This window comes from Podarcis gaigeae (genome assembly GCF_964106915.1).
Source record: "Podarcis gaigeae genome assembly, chromosome: 3".
Taxonomy (NCBI): Eukaryota; Metazoa; Chordata; class Lepidosauria; order Squamata; family Lacertidae; genus Podarcis; species Podarcis gaigeae.
The window spans coordinates 50,703,979-50,724,797 of record NC_139680.1 but is presented as its reverse complement, the minus strand read 5'-3'; the positions used below and the strand labels follow the sequence as shown (position 1 = coordinate 50,724,797).

Genomic DNA, 20,819 nt, shown 5'->3' with positions numbered 1-20,819 from the left:
ATTCATTTTAAGCCTGGAATGGTTAGTAGATAATCAGCAGAATAATTCATTAAAAATATTTTGATATACTGAAAATATCCCTTCATTAGTTGAAAATATATTTTGTCTTTCCTCCCCCCCCCCCTCCTTATTTTTATACAATAGCAACTTGACAAGTACCATCTTATAAGAGGCATTCCCTCTTTGGAAAATTGTCCAAAGTTGTGGGGGAGGTCTCCATTAACATGACAAAGGGCCTTCTCTGGGACTGAGCTTGTAGAAACTTAACACATGCTTTCTATCTCCACTGTGCAGCTCTATTCTGATATCTGCCCTAGGACATGTAAAAACTTCCAGTATTTGTGTTCAGGGGAGAAAAAGAAGTCTATGTCTGGGCTTCCACTCACTTACCGTGATTCTATCTTTCACCGACTTGTAAAAAATGGATGGATACAAGGAGGAGGTGGGTATTGAAACCTGTTTATACAATAAAGACACAATGCAACTTTCCTGTCTTACTTGACATGTATAATTGCATTTGCACTCATCAGAGTGCTTTGAGATGATACAAGTATTGATACCAATCTTCCCAATCCCGTGGCTCTCCAGGTGTCATTGGGACTACATCCTCCTTCATCCTTAACTATTGGCCATGGGGATTGGGGTGATGGGAGATGTCACAACACCTGGAGGGTAACAAGTTGAGGAAGACTGATTTATGCATTCTCATTACAAGATAAAAAGCCTTTCTCTCCCCGCCCCCCTTAGCCCTCTCTCTCAAAGGCTTGCAAACAAATCACTCTGGCAATTTGTTGCAAGTATGAGCAGGGATCCATAAATGGAGGGCTCCTACCAGTGTGGGCTTCCCCATTCACTTGGACTGAGCCAGTTGCTTTGTAAACTCACTCCTTTGTATGCACAGTTTTGGTCCTTCCACTGAAGATAATGGAGTCAGTGTGCATGAGAGGATTTGGGTAAGTATGAAAAACAACGGCCAGGGATTGATTACCTGTCATGCTGCTATTTCTCAGCCAAAAACCCAACTATTTGACAATATTTTAAGAGAAATTAGGGAATTAAGTGGGAAGAGAAGATCATCATATTGAGGGTGTTGTGCAGATTTCATTGTATGGGATCCTTTGGGGCAGATAGAACCAAACCTAAAAATAGTGTCAATTCAACACAAACTTGCATGAGTGTAGAGATCTCTGCTGAAAGCAGTCATTAATCATACTGTTTGCCACTCCTATCAGATAGTGTCATGAAATTATATTTAATAAGGTGACATTTGGAAGTTTCACGCTCTTTTTCTAATACAGAAAAGGTAATTTCATAACCTTAGTTTTTCTCAATTAATATACAGACATAAGGGGAGGAAGAGGGACTGGAGGCGAGTCAATTTATGGACCTTTTTTTGAAGGTAGGAGCATGTTCTTCAAATGTCCTGGTGACAACAACTAGGAGGCATAATCTATGCTGAATATATTGTCTGAATACAAAATGTACAAGCGTAATAGACAATGGGATTCAATTAAGTACAAAATGCATGTTTTTCAAATACCTGCTGGAAATTAGTTAAATTGACTGAGTGATTTTCTGCATGAGGTTTAAAGTGGCTTTTGCTTCCATCAGATGTGTAGTGCAGATGCAAAAACTACATTAACAAGAATGTCAGCTTGCATTACAAGTGCTCACTTTCTCTTCCTCACAATGATCAGATGTTTGCGTGCAGAAGATACTCAAAGGCAGCTTAAGGCTCATGTGTAAAAAGACCTGTTGTATCTTGATTGCTGGCAATTTATCATTTTGGCAACCATATGCCTGAAAAATCCAAACTAGAATGAGTGTGAGGAAATGAATAGCTGCAAATTTAAGTGAACTTGTAGATATGCTGCTGAACAGAGTGAAACTTAATCCTGGAGAAAGTGTTTAGCAAAAGACTGAATAATATTTTTTTATGGTCAATGCAGAAATTAACAATGCTGTTAAAAGTGGCACTTTCTTTCTCTGAGGGCATGTTGTGATTTTTCTTGCCCCACTCTACAACACTGGTTGCCACTGAGTGTGGAATCAGATAAATTGCAACATAATAGAATAAGGTTTGGTACGTATTATGGGGATGCGGGAAGAAACCTGACATGGATATTGGTTGGGACAGGTTATGCACACTATGCAGCTCTAACTTTTACACCTAAAAAGTTCATAACTATTTCAGGTTGTTCAGCTGATAGCTTAGTGTGCACTGGGGCAAATGGGTGAGGAAGATGGAGGATGTGAATGAGTAGAAAGAACACTGCCACCATTTATAAACTGTTTCCTAGATGAAAGTTTTGCAGTTCTCCATGACAAGAGAGGTGTTCTGGGAATGGCCAACAAAGGACGCCACAGCAATGCATCTCAGTTCTACATCACACTACAGCCAGCACCCTACTTGAATGAGAAATATGTGGCTTTTGGGTATGTTTAAGAGCTCTGCAGTATATCTCAAGAGCAATGTTGGAGTTAAAATATGGAGGAAGCAGTACTGCTTAATTGGCTAGATGCAGTATCTATATTGGTACAGCATGACAGCAGTGGCTAGACTTGAAAATAATTGGAATAGCTTCCTAGTACTTACCTAGCTTTTCCCCTCTACTTTAGACAGCTGATCGAGGGCTCAGAAGTTCTCCGGGAACTGGAAGCAGTGGAAACATTCAACGAGAGGCCAGTTGTAGAATGTAAAATTGTTAACTGTGGAGTATTTCAGCCATAGCCATGGATGTTAGATATATTTTGTTTTACTGTAATGCATGACAGTGTTGTTTTCTGAACATAGGATTTACTTCTGTTAATTTTTTTGAGGGGTTTAAATATAAAAGCATTTTTTCCACTTTGAAAAAAGAAAAGAAAAACGTGTGCCCTTTTCCATGCCAAATAGTTTCATTGCCAAAACAGCCTTATACTTGAGACTACAGGATCTTGGGAACCTAATGTAATGTATTCATGTGACCACTATGCAGAGAGCTCTCTTAAGTGCACCAAGGGAGCTGCGTATGTGCATCTGAACTCCAGTCATGTTTTCTTTAAGCAACAGCATCCCAGTTCTGGACCATACACTGCTTGTGAAACTCTTCTCAAAAGCTAGAGCTACAATTCCCAGTACCCTCAACAAACTACAGTTCCCAGGATTCACTGGGGTAAGCCATGCACTTTAAATGTATTTTTTTGGGGGGGGGGAATAACAATTTATTGGCCAATCAGAAGGTCAGCAAATTCTGTTTAGCTTTTCCATCTTAAATTTATAGGTTTCATTTCCCCTTACAATTCAGTGTTCTGGGCTGAACGTTTGACCATCCTTGTCAGAACAACTTAAAACAAAACAAAAAATACTTTTGTAACCAAAACCAAAACAAAACTGGTGAAACAGTTCCATTCCGTTATAGGCTGCTTGCCTAGTGAGCAACATAATGCTGCAAATTTTGAATGCAACTCACATCCTTCCAGAGTGTGATTGTAGCTCAGGCGGTCTGTTGCCATTCTTAATGTTTGTTTCTTATTCCCCACCCCACCCCCTTTTTTGCCTTATTTATATTAAACCCTTCGGAAAAACACAGGACAATAGTAATTATTCAACTGAAATAGTAAAACTGGGTGAATTGTGACATCCGACCAGTGATATGGCTAATGAATGAGGGAGCCACTTTGTATAAAGGTGAACATAGATTAAAGAAAGAATCTGCAGTGGTTAGATCTGTTATAGCTGACAAAAGAAACTGCTCACCATATGTTTGCTGAAGGCTAACTGCCTGATTTATAGCCCAGTTAAGAGTACGGGTTTTATGCATTCTGTGGCAAAACACTTGATCAGGTTGGTCTCGTGATATCATTTGATAAAACAGAGGTCAAGATAACAGAGAGACTGAGAAACCATACTAAATGAGTGAGATATAAGGGAGTGTAGAATACTGAAAGAATAAATTGAGATTCTGAAAACAGTGATTTCTACAGACTGCGCTGCCCAGAAAAATTATGCCAGCACACAGCAGCTTAGGCTCACCATATCTGAAGGACACTTCATATCCAAGGGGGGGGGGGGTAGGACTATCACTGCTCAGTAACGTATTTAACTCATGGTGGGTGGATAGCTATCAAGCTATGAGATATGACACTGAGTCAGACCATTGGTCTATTTTGCTAGGTATTGTCTACCTGGGAGGCAGGCTTTTTTTCTCAGCTCAGCAAGCACTGAGGACAAGCCAGGGACCATACCGGGAAACTTTATGGAAAATGTGTTCTCTCCCACTGACATTTTCCCAGTCAAAATTCACCTCCCAAGCTGTTTTCTCTGTGTCTTTTCCCTCATAAGGAAGCAAGCAACTGGGCCAGGAAAAATAGCTCAGTGGGAACGGAGCAGGCCTGCCTAATGGCCCTGCTGGTTTTGTACTCATGACTGCAGGTTCCTGTGACTGCTTTTCTTTTAAAATAAAATGCCAGGACAAAATTGCATACTACTCTGCATCCTGCACAGTTTGGCTAAATTCATAATGGATGCTTTAGTTGAGATTCCTGCATTGCAGGGGGTTGGACTAGATGACCCTCTGGGCCCCTTACAATTCTACAATTCTAATATACTAATGCATGACTTTTCCACTGGTTGACTGCATTATATAGACAAACATACTTCGCTTGAGATTTGGAAGTCTTCTTCACCCAGCTTCTTATACTGAGGGGATCCAGCTAGTGTTTACTGTTATGTGTCTGAGCTTCAGATTCCCACACCATCCCTCTTCTCCTCTGGCATTGCAGTGAGGAGGCTGGAAGCTTTTGTTTCTGAAAGTAATTAACTACACTACAGTTTAATCTTAGTAACTTCAATTGATCATTTATTCTATCATGATCTCTATTTGGGATGATCTTAAACCCGCACTTATAACAATTATGTATACCACATCCTGTTTCTTTAAGGCACAAGAAAGTTTAAATACAGTCAGAACATGGTAAGAAAGAGACATCAATTGCACTCTGTTTCTCATTTGTATTTCACTGACATAATTTTGGGAGCCAGAGTGTCTTAGCTGGCTCATCTACAGACTTTGAAAGAGGTTGAAAAGGCACTTTATTTTTTTACTCCAGTTGACATTTTAAGGGAATTTTTGATGCTAAAGCTATGTAGCTATCAGAAAGATTCATAAAATATTCTCCTAGGAAGTGACAGTGTGTCCTTTTATTCAGTAAATGGATATCCCTAAGAAAAATGGTTAAACAGTAATTGGTACTGTCTTTCTTCAGTCAGCTGAAATGAAACAGATGCATACTTAATAAGAGGTTCACTGCATATATTTTTCTGGTGCAAGCTATAATGTTCTTGGCCATTCTCCTCTTGCTTTGGATGTGCATCCTGTGTTTGTAATGGGGATCCATTTAACAAAGAATGACAAGAATCCGCTCTCATTTTCCAGTGTTTTATCACAACAGTCCTGTGGGTGAAGGAACAGGAGGTACAAGTGCAGCATGCTTCTTGTCACTTCACATCTCCATGTTGTCTGACAATATGTTTACTTCTCTGCTATTACTGATACTCTCATTGAAGAATGTCAGTTACAGATAGGTAGCCGTGTTGGTCTGCCATAGTCAAAACAAAAAAAATTCCTTCCAGTAGCACCTTAAAGACCAACTAAGTTAGTTCTTGGTATGAGCTTTCGTGTGCATGCACACTTCTTCAGATACTGGAACACTATTTGCAAGCTGCTCCATAGGTCAATTTCCACCTAAAAAGAATAATCAGCCAGGAAAGTGGTGCTGTAACTGGAATCGACATTCTTTCTATCATCTTACAATTTTAAGTGCATACACCGCCTTTCCGTACACCGTTGTCCCTGGCCTTCTACAGTGGTACCTCGGGTTAAGTACTTAATTCATTCTGGAGATCCGTACTTAACCTGAAACTGTTCTTAACCTGAAGCACTACTTTAGCTAATGGGGCCTCCTGCTGCTGCCGCACTGCCCGAGCACAATTTCTGTTCTCAACCTGAAGCAAAGTTCTTAACCTGAAGCACTATTTCTGGGTTAGCGGAGTATGTAACCTGAAGCGTATGTAACCTGAGGTACCACTGTATCTGGATTGAAGTTTTGCTTCAGTCACACAGAGTTCATTTAAGATGTTTTGCTGCCCTAAGCAGATGAACTGCATGGTCCAATTGGTGTGACCAGAGTTTCCTGGTAATGTCACACAGGAACCTGGCCATCATGTGTGGTCGCCAGGAGCAGCCCAAGCCTTGTGCCTTGATATCCTCTGCATATAAGCATTGCAGTACTGTATTACAAAGCGTGCACCTATATGCAACACTGGAACATCAGAGAAACTGCTTGGTTTCTTAGTCTGCCCAGTCAGCTCTCCTGTTAAAGATTGACTTCAAGTCCTTGGTTGTTAGTCTGTTTTTAACGAGATATTTTACATTGTTGTGACTCGCCCTGGGACCTTGCAGGCTCAGGACTTAATGCATTGTCTTCAACGCCTCTGCTTTTAGGTGATATTGTGCAGCTCGCCTGCATTTGGTGGGCAGCGGGGCTTCCGCTCATTCTACTGAGTGGAGTTTAAGGCCCTACCATCACTACTGCCCGTCTGGTTTTTGCGGCTTGCTAAACGCAAAAGCGTATTTCTGACGCTGCCCAAGGTCAAGAACTACCAGTTAATAATTTCACATTGAGATTTAATCGCTTTTCTTCTATCACAAAGCTATTTTAAGTGATCCCAACTCCAAAGATCAATATTGATCTTTTAACGACACCCGCGTCTACAAAGCAACCCATGATCTAATTTTCGCACGAATTGAGACATCAAGTGACAAGCGAGCGGACGTCGAAGCAGCCACGCCCGCTCCGTCGGGATCTTTCCACGCCATTCGAGGTTTCGGTCACGTGACGAGGAAGCGGCTCTTTCCCTCGAGGGCCGTTCCATTGCAGCAGGCGGGGGTGTGTGCGCTGCTTGAAGGGGTTTACGCGTCGACGAGACCATCTCTTATTACGCAGGGAGCTGAGAGAGAAGAGAAAGAGAGACAGAGCGCGCGCGCGCGCGATTGCCTCAATCCACGCGTCAAAGGGCTCGCGCGGGCCGCCCAACGGCCGCGTCACGTGACTGCAGACTTCGACCGGCCGGGAAGCGGAGCGGGTTGCGCGAGCTGAGGGCTGAGCCGCTTTTCCCGTCGTTGTTTCTTCATCCTTTCCTCGTGGGGCTTCCCCTCGCTTAGCTCGCCGAGAGACGCCATGAGCTGCTTCAGCCGCCTTCGCTGGGCTGCCCTAGGCTGGGCGCTGCTCCTGCTGGTGGTCGCCTCTTGCCTCACGTCCGCGTTGGCCGCGGCCGAAGAGGAGGAAGGTGAGGAGACGGAGCGGGCGGGCGGCGCAGGGCTTCGGGAGCGAAAAGGCTCCTTGCGTCGCCTTGAAAGCGAAGCGGGGGGAATACAGGGGGCCCGAAGGCTGCCAGATAGCCGCCCTGGCCTTGACGGAGCGGCGCTAGACGGGGCTCGTAGTGCAGCCCCGAGGGCGGAGGGAATGAAGAGAGGGGGGAGGTGGTCTTGTTACGGGTTGCCAAGGGGCGGAGGCGAGGCGGGGGGGGGGCAGAGCGCACCTCCGGCACCGACCCCCCCCTTTACTCTTTTGAAGGCATGCAGACCCCCCCCCCGCCAACGTGGAATCCCCCCGCCTCGCTCCCCACGTGGCAAACAGTTGATTTCGGTCCGAAAAGGGCCGAGGGGTTGAAATGGTTAAACATGGCACGCAGCTGCTGAGGGGCGAACATGGCCCCGCCGCGGCTGCTGTTCAGTTCAAGCATCGCGGTTCTTCCGCGTCAGGGGCGATTCTAGCCCTAGTTTATTGGGGCCGGGGCGGCTTCTGCGTCCCCTTCTCTTCCCTCCGAGAGAGGCGTCGGCAGGCAGGAAGAATGCGGGGAGTCAGGATTCGCGGCGTTGAGAAGCTCGGGTCGTGAGAAAGGGTCCGCCCACCGCCAGACCTGAGGCTCAGGAGAGTTGCCTTCTCGTCGCTTGTAAGAGAAACGAAACCGTGGGGTGTGTGGTGGGGATGAAGGCGGCGGAGGGCCGCTGGCAGCTGCCCTGCTCGGTCTGGTTTCGGATTGTGTTGCCTCCGTGTTCGCTGCGCTCTGCCTCCCCCTCTGAAAAGTTTACGAACCTTCGAGCCGAGACAATGCAGCAACGTTGCCCTCTCTCTTCGTATATTTATCCTGTAGTGACGCACGATCTGTATATCAGTTATGAGTTAACGCAAGGGATGAGGTGCAATGATTTATTGTTCAAAAGCCCTAATTCTTTACAGCGTAGGAGCTATTTTGAGAGAGGTTGCAAGCGTCTAATCGGCAACCTGACCTCTATTTTCAGGGAGATAACACAAGTATTTATTTGTTTTCCTCCTTGCCTTTATATCATCATGGTTGTTACGATGGCACCATCAACTTTCATGGCACTGGGCAGTATATAAGAGGTTTTGTCTAAATTAACAGGATAAAAGCTATAAACAGAAAAAAGTACTTTGGTTCTCTTATTTTAAAGCTGTGTTCATTTGTTTGTCTTTGCAAATGCACAACTGATGGAGGCAAGTAAGTTGGGAGAAGGCCTTGAGGGAAAAGATTTCCACCCTCCAAGGATTCCCCTGCTGATGTGTTTTAACAGCTGCTTTTGTGATGAATGTAGAAGCTGCTATTAGGATGAGTCTAGATTTCTTTTAATCAATTGCATTAAAGGTTTTCAACCTAATATACCATAAAATTCCAAACTAAAGTAAAGAGAAAAATGAAAGAATGTATCAAACAGAAAGAAACTAAAGACAAAATTAAAGTAAGATAATCTTCATAAAACACAAAATTATAATCTATGTAGGCCTTGGTCACCATTTTATCTTAACCTTCACACATTCTCCCACCTCCCACCCTGAGAAAAGCCATTCTGACCTGCCTCATAGAGGCCCTATCCTCTCTGTCAGCTCCCTGTACAGGATGAGTCTAGATTTTTTCTCCCCAAAAATAAATTACCTCACTGGAGTTTTCTGAATTGTTGACATTCATTTCTGCTCACTTATTCACACATTACATAGCATGCAAGCCCATCTTTTAAAACCTATTGAAAATGGTTTGACTAGAATGGACCTGAAGGACATAGAGCTGAGTTGGCTGAACTGATGCTAGATATCTTGTGCATACTTCTAACAGATAAACCCACATTATTATCTATTAAATTTGTATACTGCCCTTCATCAGAAGGTCATGGGGGTTGACAACATAAAAATACAAAATGAGAACACAAAATACATAATAAAAACAAACCAATAACTCCCTCCCACAAACACATTTCAAATTCTGTAGAATGTTTATCAGTTGAAAGTGGTTGGTGGTGGTGCTAGTATTATTCAGCCTGTTTTGATTTAACTAAATGAGAAAATAAAGTGGAAATGGAGGAATGAAATAGTTTTATTTACTAATATCGACTTAGAACTCTTAATTTGGGCATTCAAAGAAGTTATTCCTATGAATTTCATCTTAAACTACCAATTGCTTATTTTGAGTTAGATAACATTTTAGGATACTTCATCTTTGGCATGTTAGCTTGCAGGTTCACTCTGGAGGCCCTTCTTTGAGGAATATTTCACACATCATTGTTCTTCTGTATAATTAATGCACATAATTAACTCATTTATAAATATGTATTTAATGCAGTATGCTACTAAAGTACAGCTTTTCAAAGGTGTGGCTTCTGATATTATAGTGTATTTTGCACTGTTTATGCTCTCCTCATAAAACTAGAGTGGAAAACTTCAAATAGTTGATTATATGCAGCACTCTACGAGCTCCTTCCTTGCCCACTAGCAATAGTTTTCAGAAGAGGGGAAAGGTCATACTTTAATTCTCAAAGCAGATATCTCATTGCAGTAGTTTACATATTGCTTGGCACTGGTGGGGCTTCAATTGGAGTATGAAATTAAAACTAGAATTGTTTCCAAAACATGGCACACAAACTCATTTCAATATATGTGCTTAATGGAATTAAAGCAAAGCTGGCCAAGCCTATTGCTAGGAAATAGGAGGGAAGATTTGTAAGACATAGCTACCAGGGCTGTCAGCATTGACCAGGGCTCCTTCCTGTGCCTAAACACAATGACTGAAACCTATTTGTAGCTATGTGCAAAGGCCTGAAGGCAGTTTGTGTTATTATTTCGTTTATGAATTGCTTTCCATAAAAATCTCAAAGAGGTAAGCAATTTCAGGTCTGGTACAAATGCAGAGTGTAGTATTTTAGGCACCGATAAGCTAAAATAATAGGTCTAATACAGCATTCATAACAATCTTTGGAATTTAGGACTTACCATCACTGTCATTGTGAAAGGTCTATAATATAGCATCTCGGAACTGCTCCTTTTGACAAAGGACACTTGCAAGCAAGAGGTAGTGAGGCCAGAAGTAGCCTCCATTTATTGGTGCTGTTGCAGACCACCAACACATAGGAGCCAAAAAGCTAGCCTTCTGGTTTTCTATAAAGTTAGGTCATCCTCAAATAATTATTCAATAAACGATCATTTTCTATGGCATGCAGCTCTAATTGTGAATCACGTTGCCCTACAGATGTTGCCAGTGTACACCTCCCATCAATCTGACCATTTGCCATGCAAGCTGGCGCTGATGGGAGATAATGTCTGGAGGGTCCCACCCACCCTGACTTACTGCAACGTTCAAAATCAGACTCATGGTTTGTCTCCCTTAGACAAACCATAAGCAGTAAGCCAAGAACAAACATTAGTTACAGTTTGTATTAATGATGGACATTACAGATTTGGTAAGCTAAAATACAGTAAATTAAACAAACAAAAAATGTAGGAAGCATATTGCTAAAAACATTAAGACAAGTAACAAACATTTGTTTACACAAATAAGAAGGAGCCATGGAGGTAATTGGGCTGTTCAGCAATGAAGAAATGGTAAAGGAAGACAGGAAGTTTACATAAAAACTGAATGAATATTTTGTGTTGTCCACACTGCAAAACTAACTCAACTAGAAGTAACCAGAAATGAATGTCTAGGGTTCTTTCTCCTTGGTCATTTGAAAATAAAAAACAATTACTTTATAGTGCTTTTGTTTATTCACATTTAGCACACTTCTGTACCTCAGGGGTGCCATAGAATGTTCATAATTTGTAGTGACCTTTTGAAATTGTGATCTATCAACTGTTTAAAAATGCATTCTTCATTTTTAGCTGGCTGTGAAAAACATACCAACTGTAGTTCCTGCATTAGCAGTACTGACAAGTCTGAAATAAACTGCACCTGGATTTTCTGCAACGGTAAATGGAATTGTTTTGAATTGTAATACCTAAGAGTAGTTAAGTATGTTTGCTTTTTTGGCTTAATAGTGGTTGGTACTTACTGAGGTGTGAAACCTGGACTTATCATTTTTGAGCCAAACTGCATGCTAATAAGCCCACCCTCTGTTGACACTGCCACACTCAGAGGCTGTCTTCAGTTAAGGAAAAAGATGCATATCTGTGTAGTTTGTCCTGTGGGCTGTAAGCTGGGGTTCAGGCTTTTTATTTAGGGAAGGGAGATTTTCTGATCAAGTGAGACTATCACTATGGGAAGTGGGGCAGAGTACACAGTGGAGTAAAAAACTGCAACCAGAGAAAGCCATGGGTGTTGAAAAAATGAGGTGGGGAAAAGTAGGAGGGTTTGAGGCTGAAATATCAGGGAGTTGAGGAGGCACAGGGCTGCTGGGTCTTGAAACTTGAACCTGGCAGCTGCTGTTTGTTTAAAGTTGCATGGAAGGTTTTGTCAATTGGGGCTTTTACTATTGCTGCCCTACAGCACCTTATAACCCTAAGGCATGGGTCGGCAAACTAGGAGCCGGATCCAGCCCAATTGCCTACTGGATCTGGCTCACGGACGGTCTGGGAATCGGTGTGGGGATTCTTATTGTTTGGGCTGCGCCATTCCCCCCCAACACACACATCACAGCGGCACCTCCTCCTTCCCTCCTCCTGGTCTTCTCCTGCCTAGAGGAAGGGGGCTGGGCTTTGTTGAGCCGCTGTTGGCTGAGCACCATTTTAAGCAGCCCCTCTCCGGAGCCAGCCCTTTTGCACCACTCATTGTCTCTCTGCTGCTGCCAGCTTCTGCTGCTTGCAGGGCACAGGTAAGCAGCCACCAGGGCTCGTCCGGTGCTGTGGAGAGGGGAGGGGAGAATCGGGGATTCCCCCCCCCCCAAAAAAAAGAAAATATAGTCCAGCCCCCCACAAGGTCTGAGGGACAGTGGACCAGCTCCCTGCGAAAAAAGTTTGCTGACCCCTGCCCTAAGGGATCAATGAGGACCAAGAAGCAGGAGCATGATAAATTTCTTTTGAATTTTACATACTGACCAGCTCATTTCTCAGCTTCTGGTTTTTCTTTGGTGTGGGTATACTCTGCTTGGTGCAATACAGTCAAATCTCGGTTCCCAAACGGCTCTGTTTGCAAATGTTTTGGCTCCCGAATGCTGAAAACGCGAAAGTAAATACTCTGGTTTTCGAACATTTTTCGGAAACTGAACATCCAACGATGCTTCCACTTGAGTGCAGGAAGCTATTGCAACCAATCAGAAGCTGCGCCTCTGTTGTCGAACGTTTCAGAAGCTGAACAGGCTTCCGGAACAAATTACGTTCGACAACTGAGGTTTGACTAGTAGGTCCACCTCTCGCCGGCCTGTGAAAATCTAAGGTCTTGAAACATTTGGTTACTTATAGGCCCTGTTATATATATATGGGGTTGTGTGTAAGTAAACAGGGTTTTCCCCAAGTTTTCCAAGTAGCAGCGCACTAACTTTACACCGTAGCTCACGAAAATAAGTTCCCACTGTGTATACAGATTTTACTTACATGCGTATTTTTAGTGAAACCAATGCCCTTATGTATAGAATTTTTAACCAGGCGCAGAATTGTATTGTGGAGCTTTTCAGAGATTAAGGGACAAACATAAGCTTTGTGACGCTTCTTAATTTTCCAGAGTTCTGGAACTCTCAGTGTATTGGTTAGTTAACTGCTCTGTGCTAAAATAACACCTCTGCTAAATGTTAATGTAACGAGCACCACAAGTGAAGCTAATTTAGCAGCTGTATAGCTTTTCTAGGACAATGAAGATAAATGTTTCTAATGGAAACTAGTAGCCAAAGTATTGCATTGAATGTTTCACTCTTGGAAAACTAAACTGAGAATTCTTCCTCAATCTTCTTTTTCTGTAAGATTCTTTGTCCTACTGTACAAATGCAACGGAAAGTGATAACTGTACGTCCACTTCTAGAAATGGAACTTGTTCAGGTAAATATTTACTACTACACTTGTGATGTAAAACCAATTCGTTGTTTAGGATCCATGCAGTTGGGAATGTTAAAATCTGCAAAGCTGGGGTTGTCAGTGCAGCACTTGCAGGCGCACATACATCCAATGAAACCTTCATTGACTTCCACAGCATCCCCATTTCCTCTTCTATTGGGTATATTACCCCTCCTCCACCATAATTAGATTTCAAAATTTGGTCTTAATAGAAAGCTTTTCTCAAGCCTCATTATTGTGGGAGTATATGTGGATGATCATCCTGGAGAATGTTGCTGGGGTGGGAAATTAAAGCCTTCCCTCTCTAGCTGCACATTCCAGGAAGATCCGTTTCCCCACTCCTAAATTAAGTGGGGCAGGGATGGAAGCTAAAACACCTTTTTCAAGCTGTATTGCTGGTAGAACATACGTGTGTGGGACTCACTGCTCCATAAATGTTGATGATCCCTGACCCAAGGCCACAGGAGAGGTTATTATTGCTGCTGCACAGATCTGCCACAACTGGAACAATGGAAGAAGTTAGTTAAAAGGCCCAGTGGAAGAGCAGGGTAGGAGGTGTAGAGGTTTTTAAACATGGGTTTCTTGGATGTAATCTGGCAAATTACCTTTTATTTAATTATTCCCCCACCAGTATTGAATAATTAGCACTTGAATGAATAGCAGAAGCTATTTTCGGTCCCTACGGTAAAACAGTTGGGGAAGTGTAATTTCACTTAGGTTGTATGGGAATATCTTCAGACAGGAGTAACTATTGCATGCCACCAACAATATTGAGCAGTTCTTGTCTATTGCAAAAACTGGATAGCTGTCAAAACAGTGAGTGCTGTAGTAGTTCACCCTTTCTCTTTCATTCCACTACAAGTAAATTCTCATGGATAACATGGCTATCTACTGCTTCAGGTAGTGGTGAGTGTGCAATAGTGATTGATGTCATGTGTCTATCCAAATGGGAGGAGTTTGGAAGCATAGGATCCTGCCTTTTATTGAGTCATACCATTGATCTATCTAGCTCAGGATTGTTCACTGACTGGCTGTGACTCTTGGGGTTTCAGAAAGGATTCTTTTACAGCTTTAACTGAAGGTGCTAGGGATTCAAAAGGGACCTTTTGCATGCAAAGCATGTGCTATTACTGTACCACAGGTGAGGACCTTTTAACTGAGCCACGATGAAAGTGAATAATTGCATCACTTTAGGTATAGGCTTGGTGCTTTCTTTGTTTTTTAGGATGGGCTGTATCTGAGGGATATTAATTTGCTAGTGAAACATCTATTTTTTAAATATTTGCCCCACCATAGTAGGATGCCACGTGTAGGTAGAGCCGCTGTTTTTAAGACCAGTGGGCACACTTTAAATATTGAGAGAATTCTTTGGTTGACAAGGCACAGTCATTGTTTCTTCCCAGTGTCCCGCTTCATGTTTACCAGGGGAAGTCAGTGATGTTCTGCTGGTCCTGATCATGGAGACACAGTAGTTTAAGACACAAAACCCTTTCCCCACTTGATGCCATTCATAAACCAAAGCTTAGGTTGTAGTAAGGCCCATTATACACAAAGAGACTTAATTGTGAAGTAGACATGTATATTATTGTACTGTTAGTGTGAATTCTTAATTAGTGCCTGGCTATCAGAAGAAACGCCTTAAAACCCCTTTGCAGTTTTTTCACATTTTGCATTTGCAACATCGGAAGGTAATCCACCTGCATATATAAAAAAATTGTCCAGTAGCACCTTAGAGACCAACTAAGTTTGTTCTTAGTATAAGCTTTTGTGTGCATGCACACGAAAGCTTATACCAAGAACAAACTTGGTTGGTCTCTAAGGTGCTACTGGACAGTATAGAAAGGTAGGCAGACAGACAGACAGTGTCAGACCTACCTCTGAATCCACCTGCATGTGATTGTGCAGTAGTATGTGCAGAAAATAATTTATGGGTGGGTACCTAATCTCAGAAGAATTCACCACAGTAAAGATGTAAGCTGAAGGGCGAAAGTCAATGTTTGGGGCCAGTTACAATTGTAATTGTATGATCTGTTCTCCATCACAGCCTCAGATGTATCTTGGGAGCAGAGGTGGCTATTGATAATATTAGTACCTCTTATAGCATAATCCACATCTCCTTGGAATTAAGAACTATTGAATTCAGTGGAGCTTATTCACATGTAAATGGGGTTAAGATTGTAGCCTCAGTGTTTAAATATTCTGTTTTCTGCTTCATACTTTTGTGTGTTTTTTAGCTCCTCCTAAGCCTACCACAGTTGCACCTACCACAGCCAACACTTCTACCCCAGGTAACAAACTTTTGTGCATTAACAAGTAAACAAGTATAAAGGTTTCACCTGTAATAAGGTTTCCAGGATTACTCTGAAAATCAGAAATGAGAGCTCGTGTTTTTATCCAGTTTCTTGAAATGGCTTAATCACTATAAAGGACAGGCAAGTAGCAGTAGCAGTAGCAGTAGCAGTAGCAGTAGTATATTATTTATACTCTGCCCATCTCTTTCCCCAGCCACTCTGGGCATCTTCCAACACAATATTAAAATACAGTAATGCATCAAACATTAAATGCGTCCTTAAACAGGGCTGCCTTTAGATGTCGTCTAAAAGTCTGGTAGTTGTTGTTCTCTTTGACATCTGGTGGGAGGGCGGGTGCCACTACCGAGAAGACCCTCTGCCTGGTTCCCTGTAACTTGGCTTCTCACAGTGAGGGAACCGCCCAAAGGCCCTCGGCGCTGTACCTCAGTGTCTGGGTAGAACGATGGGGGTGGAGATGCTCCTTCAGATACCAGTACTATGAGTTGCAGGCTAGAATACTGATAATTTCCTGTCCTTTACTGAATTGTCTTTGATCACTAAGGTAGATGATACAATTTATTGATGGGAGAAAAACCTGTCTTGAGAATTCATGTTAGTGAAGAGCATGTAGTAGAATTAGCCAAGAAAAAATTTGAATGCACAGGGGAGTGACTACATGTACACTTCCTCTACATGCATACTTCCATGTTTCTTTCATTCTCTTCTGGAATGTCAAGAATCAACATTATTGTATATATGGCAGGCGGTTCCTGGGATCTGTGCTTAAATGATTTCTACTTGTCTGGTTTTGTTAATTGTCCACTTTGTTGGTGACTTAGCTTCTTACATAGCCTCAGTAATGTTTTCCCTAATGTGTTTAATTTTTGATTCTTGAATTATATTGTATAGATTACAGATACCGTATTTTTTTGCACCATAACACTCACTTTTTTCCTCCTAGAAAGTAAGGGGAAATGTCTGTGCGTGTTATGGAGGGAATGCCTACGGGTGGCATGCCTACGGATTTTCCTCCTCTAAAAACTACATGCGTGTTATGGTCGGGTGCATGTTATAGAGTGAAAAATTTGGTAATCTCAGAATTTGAAAAAAAAAATGCCTTCAGAATGGAGGAAATGACTTTTTAAAACTACCAATTTTTCTATCCATGCATAAATATTTTTATTTATAATTATTGCTGTGAAATGCATCTATCAGTGCCTTTGTTCTGCAATCATTTGCTCAACTTGTAAGATTAAAATAGTTATTTAAAGCTGGTTCCAAGATGTGGTATTTCTTTGAAACAGGTCCTACACATAACGCAACTGCACCAGCCAAACCTACTTCTGCCAGACCTACTGCTTCTAATAGTACAATAGTTACACCTGCTGCTAGCAACACAACTTCTACACCAGGTAATATTTGATTTATAGCAAGATTAAAATCACTAATGTCACAGAGACATTAGCATCTCTCTCGCATGCACATACATATAGCTCTCAATCATGTGCACTCAAAGCATACTTGTGCATGAAGGCAGACATATTCAGAAAAACCCCTCCGTTGGTGAAGGAACTGCCTCTTGTTTAAAAATAATAATACAAATTTTTGGTGGGGGGGATCCAAGTGGTAGGAATCCAAGACATTAGGGCCACCAACCTGGTGCTTGGTGGTGATCCATGCATTAAAGAGTAGCTTTCTAAATTTGCACAGCCTATCACTAGTAACTCTACTTCTTTCATTTGACAGGCTCAGCTTCTCCCCAACCAACTTCCAAACCATCTCCACACAAATCCACCTTTGATGCTGCCAGTTTCATTGGTGGTATCGTCCTAGTGCTGGGACTGCAAGCAGTAATATTCTTTCTCTACAAATTTTGCAAGTCCAAAGAACAAAACTATCATACCCTCTAGAATACGTTGCTTTTAAGTGGACTTTACAAGGTCAACATTTGTGGTTAGCTGCACCAAAATATCTTTATTCCTTATAGAAGACAGCAATTCAAAATACTCTTATTCTTCAAGACTTTTTTTTAAAAAAAATGTTTCTGCAACATGCTTGGAAGAAGGTTGTATGAATCATGTTTTGCTCTGCAAGAATACTTGCAATATTGTGCATGAATCCTCATTGGCTGTCTGAAATTTCTTTAGTGGCTGCTGCTGTGAAACCGTTTCTTTTATCTGACATGCCAAATGTAGACGTTAATTGTAACTGTATTCATTGGCAGCAGTGTTCTTGATAGATAACTTTATGATTGCAATTGATAAGTTAGCCTTAAATGCAGTGCCCCCTACATTATTATTATAATTATTATTATTACTATTAAAATGTGAATTCCTGGTGACTTGGCATAAAACACTATGTGTGTGAAAACTGGCTTTTTATAGTGTCCTCTAGGAGATTGGGGCAAATTTCTAGAACTATGTTTTTTTCCTTAAGGATTATGGAAGCCCATATTTTTCTATACTTGGTGTCAGAAGGATAATTGTTTTCTAATGTAAGCGTAAGCAGCCATAGGAAGAATGATAGTCAAAGAATGCTAGTTCCTTGGTGCATAAGGAAGAAAGACCAGTGCCTTAATGAGTAGGCTGCAAACTGAAACGTTTGTGCCATTTTATTTATTTGAGGTACAGTGAATGTCATTCCACTTGCAGCAATTTCATTCTAGTAGACGCATGAACTTGGGCATTATTTACATATACTTGTCTTTATATAAGTTTTTGTGAAGACAGATGTGGAAAGAAAACAGTGTAAGCAATCTCCATATACTGTTCCTAAAGCCATGTGTCTCTAGCCTTCAAAACACTTGCCTTGGAAAGTTCTATTGACATGCTTTACATTTCAGAGCAGTAGTTTCAGTAGACACCTTTTGTGATTGCAATTCGTGGATATTACAAACCTACCATAATTCTGTATGGATTTGAGAGAATATTTGCTCTTATATCAATGCAGTTTCCTTCCTTAGTTTCATAAAAGACAGGTAGTCATGGTGGAAGTAGGCAGCCCGAGCACTTGGAGCTATGTAAGTTTTTGATAATTGTCAAAATAGACTGCTAATCCTTGTTTTGCAGGTTATATGGCAAGCATAGTTTAAATGCTAGAAATGCAACGTTAAGTGATGCTTTTGGATTAGCTCTATTGCTTGCTTGATTTTAAGCTGCTGATGATAAGTCTGGGTTCATGGCTTATTGCAAAATTTTACTTCATTTTAATTGCTCAACTTCTCTAACCCTTGTAGCTAATAGTATTCACTTCAATAATGTTGCATAGAAAGTCTATTCATAATAATACTTAGCAAACAGTACTGTAACTTTCAGGCAACTGCACTCCTAAATGACAATCAGCTCAGGTGTATGAAATGGTAAATTGATCAGCCAATTTTCAGCAAGCAACACATCTGTAGTAGGTGGTATTTAATGGCCTTAAGCTATATAGTCCATTGTTTAACATAATTCCCCATCTCTTTTAGCTTCATAAATTTAGATAAAATATCTGAATATATTCTAAACTTTTTAAGCATAAATAAATGCACTTCTAAACGGTGACAGTTTAAAAAAAGCCTCTTTGCACTCTAAAGCTGTAATAAGCTTATGCTTAGTGGTGAGACTTAGAAATTATTTCTAGTTAGTGTTGCTTCCTTACTGGCTCTTGAATGGCTACGTCTTGTAAACTTGTAGCAGAAGATTTCAAGACTAACAGTGCAACTTGCAGTTCCAGAATTGAAATTTGAGCCAATTTTATTTCTGAGCCAAGAGTAAGTGCTGTTTAAAACACCACTAAACAGTCATGTATTCTGTGCTGATGTTAACATTATGAATCTTTCAAGTGCCTTAAATTTTATTACTGTCAGCTACATGTCTGTTGAAGGAATGTGGGGAGAGGAATTTTAGTCACTAGTCTTGCCCTATTGCCAGCAATTGTTCTTTTCCAATGACTTTAGGAAATTCAGGTCTCACTGCTACTCTTCAGGAAGTCTGCATTTTCTACTTGGTTGGGGTATAGATGTGTACCAGGTCTTTAAGACATTTCTAATATCTTCATGCAGTGGCATATTTGATTTTCTAGACCCAAGCTTTATCACTAACTTACCAAACCTTGGCTAAGACTGTGAGGGTGAGTCCTCTTACCTTCTATAGCTAGATCAGTGACAGTTGTTATTTTTCTGGTAGTGACATTAACCTGACTACGTACAAATTAGGTAAACTAATAGATTTTCACAGCTTCTGTTTGCTTTTTGGAGTATATGCATAGGGTTTTGGTTTTTTTTAACCACCCCTGTCTGTGAAATAGATTTTTAAGGCAGTGAATTGTGACTTCCAAGCTCTTAATACAGATTTCCCTAAAATTTAACACCTGCAAGTATGTTGCATCTAGAATGGAATGTTATAGACATTACTGTACTGCATATGTGTGTTGTCTTCATTGGAAGAAAATGCAAACTACTTAATCACAGAACCAAAATAAATCATTTATTAAACTGTTTCTGTTCGTCTGTCCATCTTTTCTCCTCCCAAAAAAATCCAGCTTGTTCTGGGCCATAAAAAGCAATGTGTGTTGTACATGGCCTCTCCATTTGCCAAAGTAAATTTCAAGTGGTGAGGATTGTTGGGTGATCCAGCAGATCTCTCATTTAAAGCTCTTTGTCAAAGACAAAAATAAAATGGGAAATATACAGATGTAGCTTTATAAAATTATTTCATAGTATGACAAAACACAAATCAGCTACATAACTGCTTTGCAGAATTTAGTCAAAGTCATGCAAATGCACCATGGCCAGCCAGATAAGCTTGCTGCCATAAACACATAATATTGTGACAGTGCATTCCTTATATATTTGTTTGAATAAAGGCTTTCAGTTGCCTGTGCTGAATCTGCTGATAGCTTCATCCAGTTAATAACCTCATGTCGTCAGATTTTTGGCAGTAGAGAATCTGGTGGGAAAGCGGCTTATTAAAAGTTATGGATAACTATAAGCAAACATCCCATTTTTGAGCATGACCAGAGTTCTCAAGCAAGACTGCTTTATACTTTTATCATGGAATCAAACCAGCAAGTAACTCTTCAAAGAAGCAGTAGAAGCTTATTTTTCAGATGTCTTCTGTCCACAAAACTGCACAGGTGACATAGAAGAGGTTTCTGTAAGAGCTGGCAAGAGAACATCTATCACGCTATTTCTCCACCCACAAGGTACCTTTAAATATAAATAAAAACTGTTGTAATTCT

At 41.2% G+C, this 20,819-nt stretch overlaps 2 protein-coding genes across 3 annotated transcripts in view; one reads left to right on the top strand and one right to left on the bottom strand.

Moving 5' to 3' along the window:
* The first annotated feature begins 6,462 nt into the window (after positions 1-6,462).
* CD164 (CD164 molecule) lies at positions 6,463-20,078 on the top strand. Its single transcript, XM_083731524.1, has 6 exons — positions 6,463-7,330; positions 11,209-11,295; positions 13,219-13,293; positions 15,543-15,596; positions 16,904-17,011; positions 17,346-20,078. The coding sequence occupies exons 1-6, from the start codon at positions 7,222-7,224 to the stop codon at positions 17,507-17,509; spliced, it is 597 nt and encodes a 198-aa protein (XP_083587650.1). The 5' UTR covers positions 6,463-7,221; the 3' UTR covers positions 17,510-20,078.
* LOC310840876 (uncharacterized protein) overlaps positions 20,040-20,819 on the bottom strand; it is a 58,199-nt gene continuing 57,419 nt past the window's right edge. For both annotated transcript variants that reach the window (XR_014562234.1, XR_014562235.1), the window contains exon 48: positions 20,040-20,787. The gene's annotated coding sequence lies outside the window, so the exon portion shown is untranslated. The remainder of the gene's footprint in view (positions 20,788-20,819) is intronic.

Excerpts from the sequence above, each read along its gene's own strand:
- CD164 (XM_083731524.1), top strand. The coding sequence starts at position 7,222 with ATGAGCTGCTTCAGCCGCCTTCGCTGGGCTGCCCTAGGCTGGGCGCTG. Across the intron at positions 7,331-11,208 it reads CGCGGCCGAAGAGGAGGAAG|CTGGCTGTGAAAAACATACC; the intron begins GTGAGGAGACGG and ends CTTCATTTTTAG. Across the intron at positions 15,597-16,903 it reads AGCCAACACTTCTACCCCAG|GTCCTACACATAACGCAACT; the intron begins GTAACAAACTTT and ends TCTTTGAAACAG.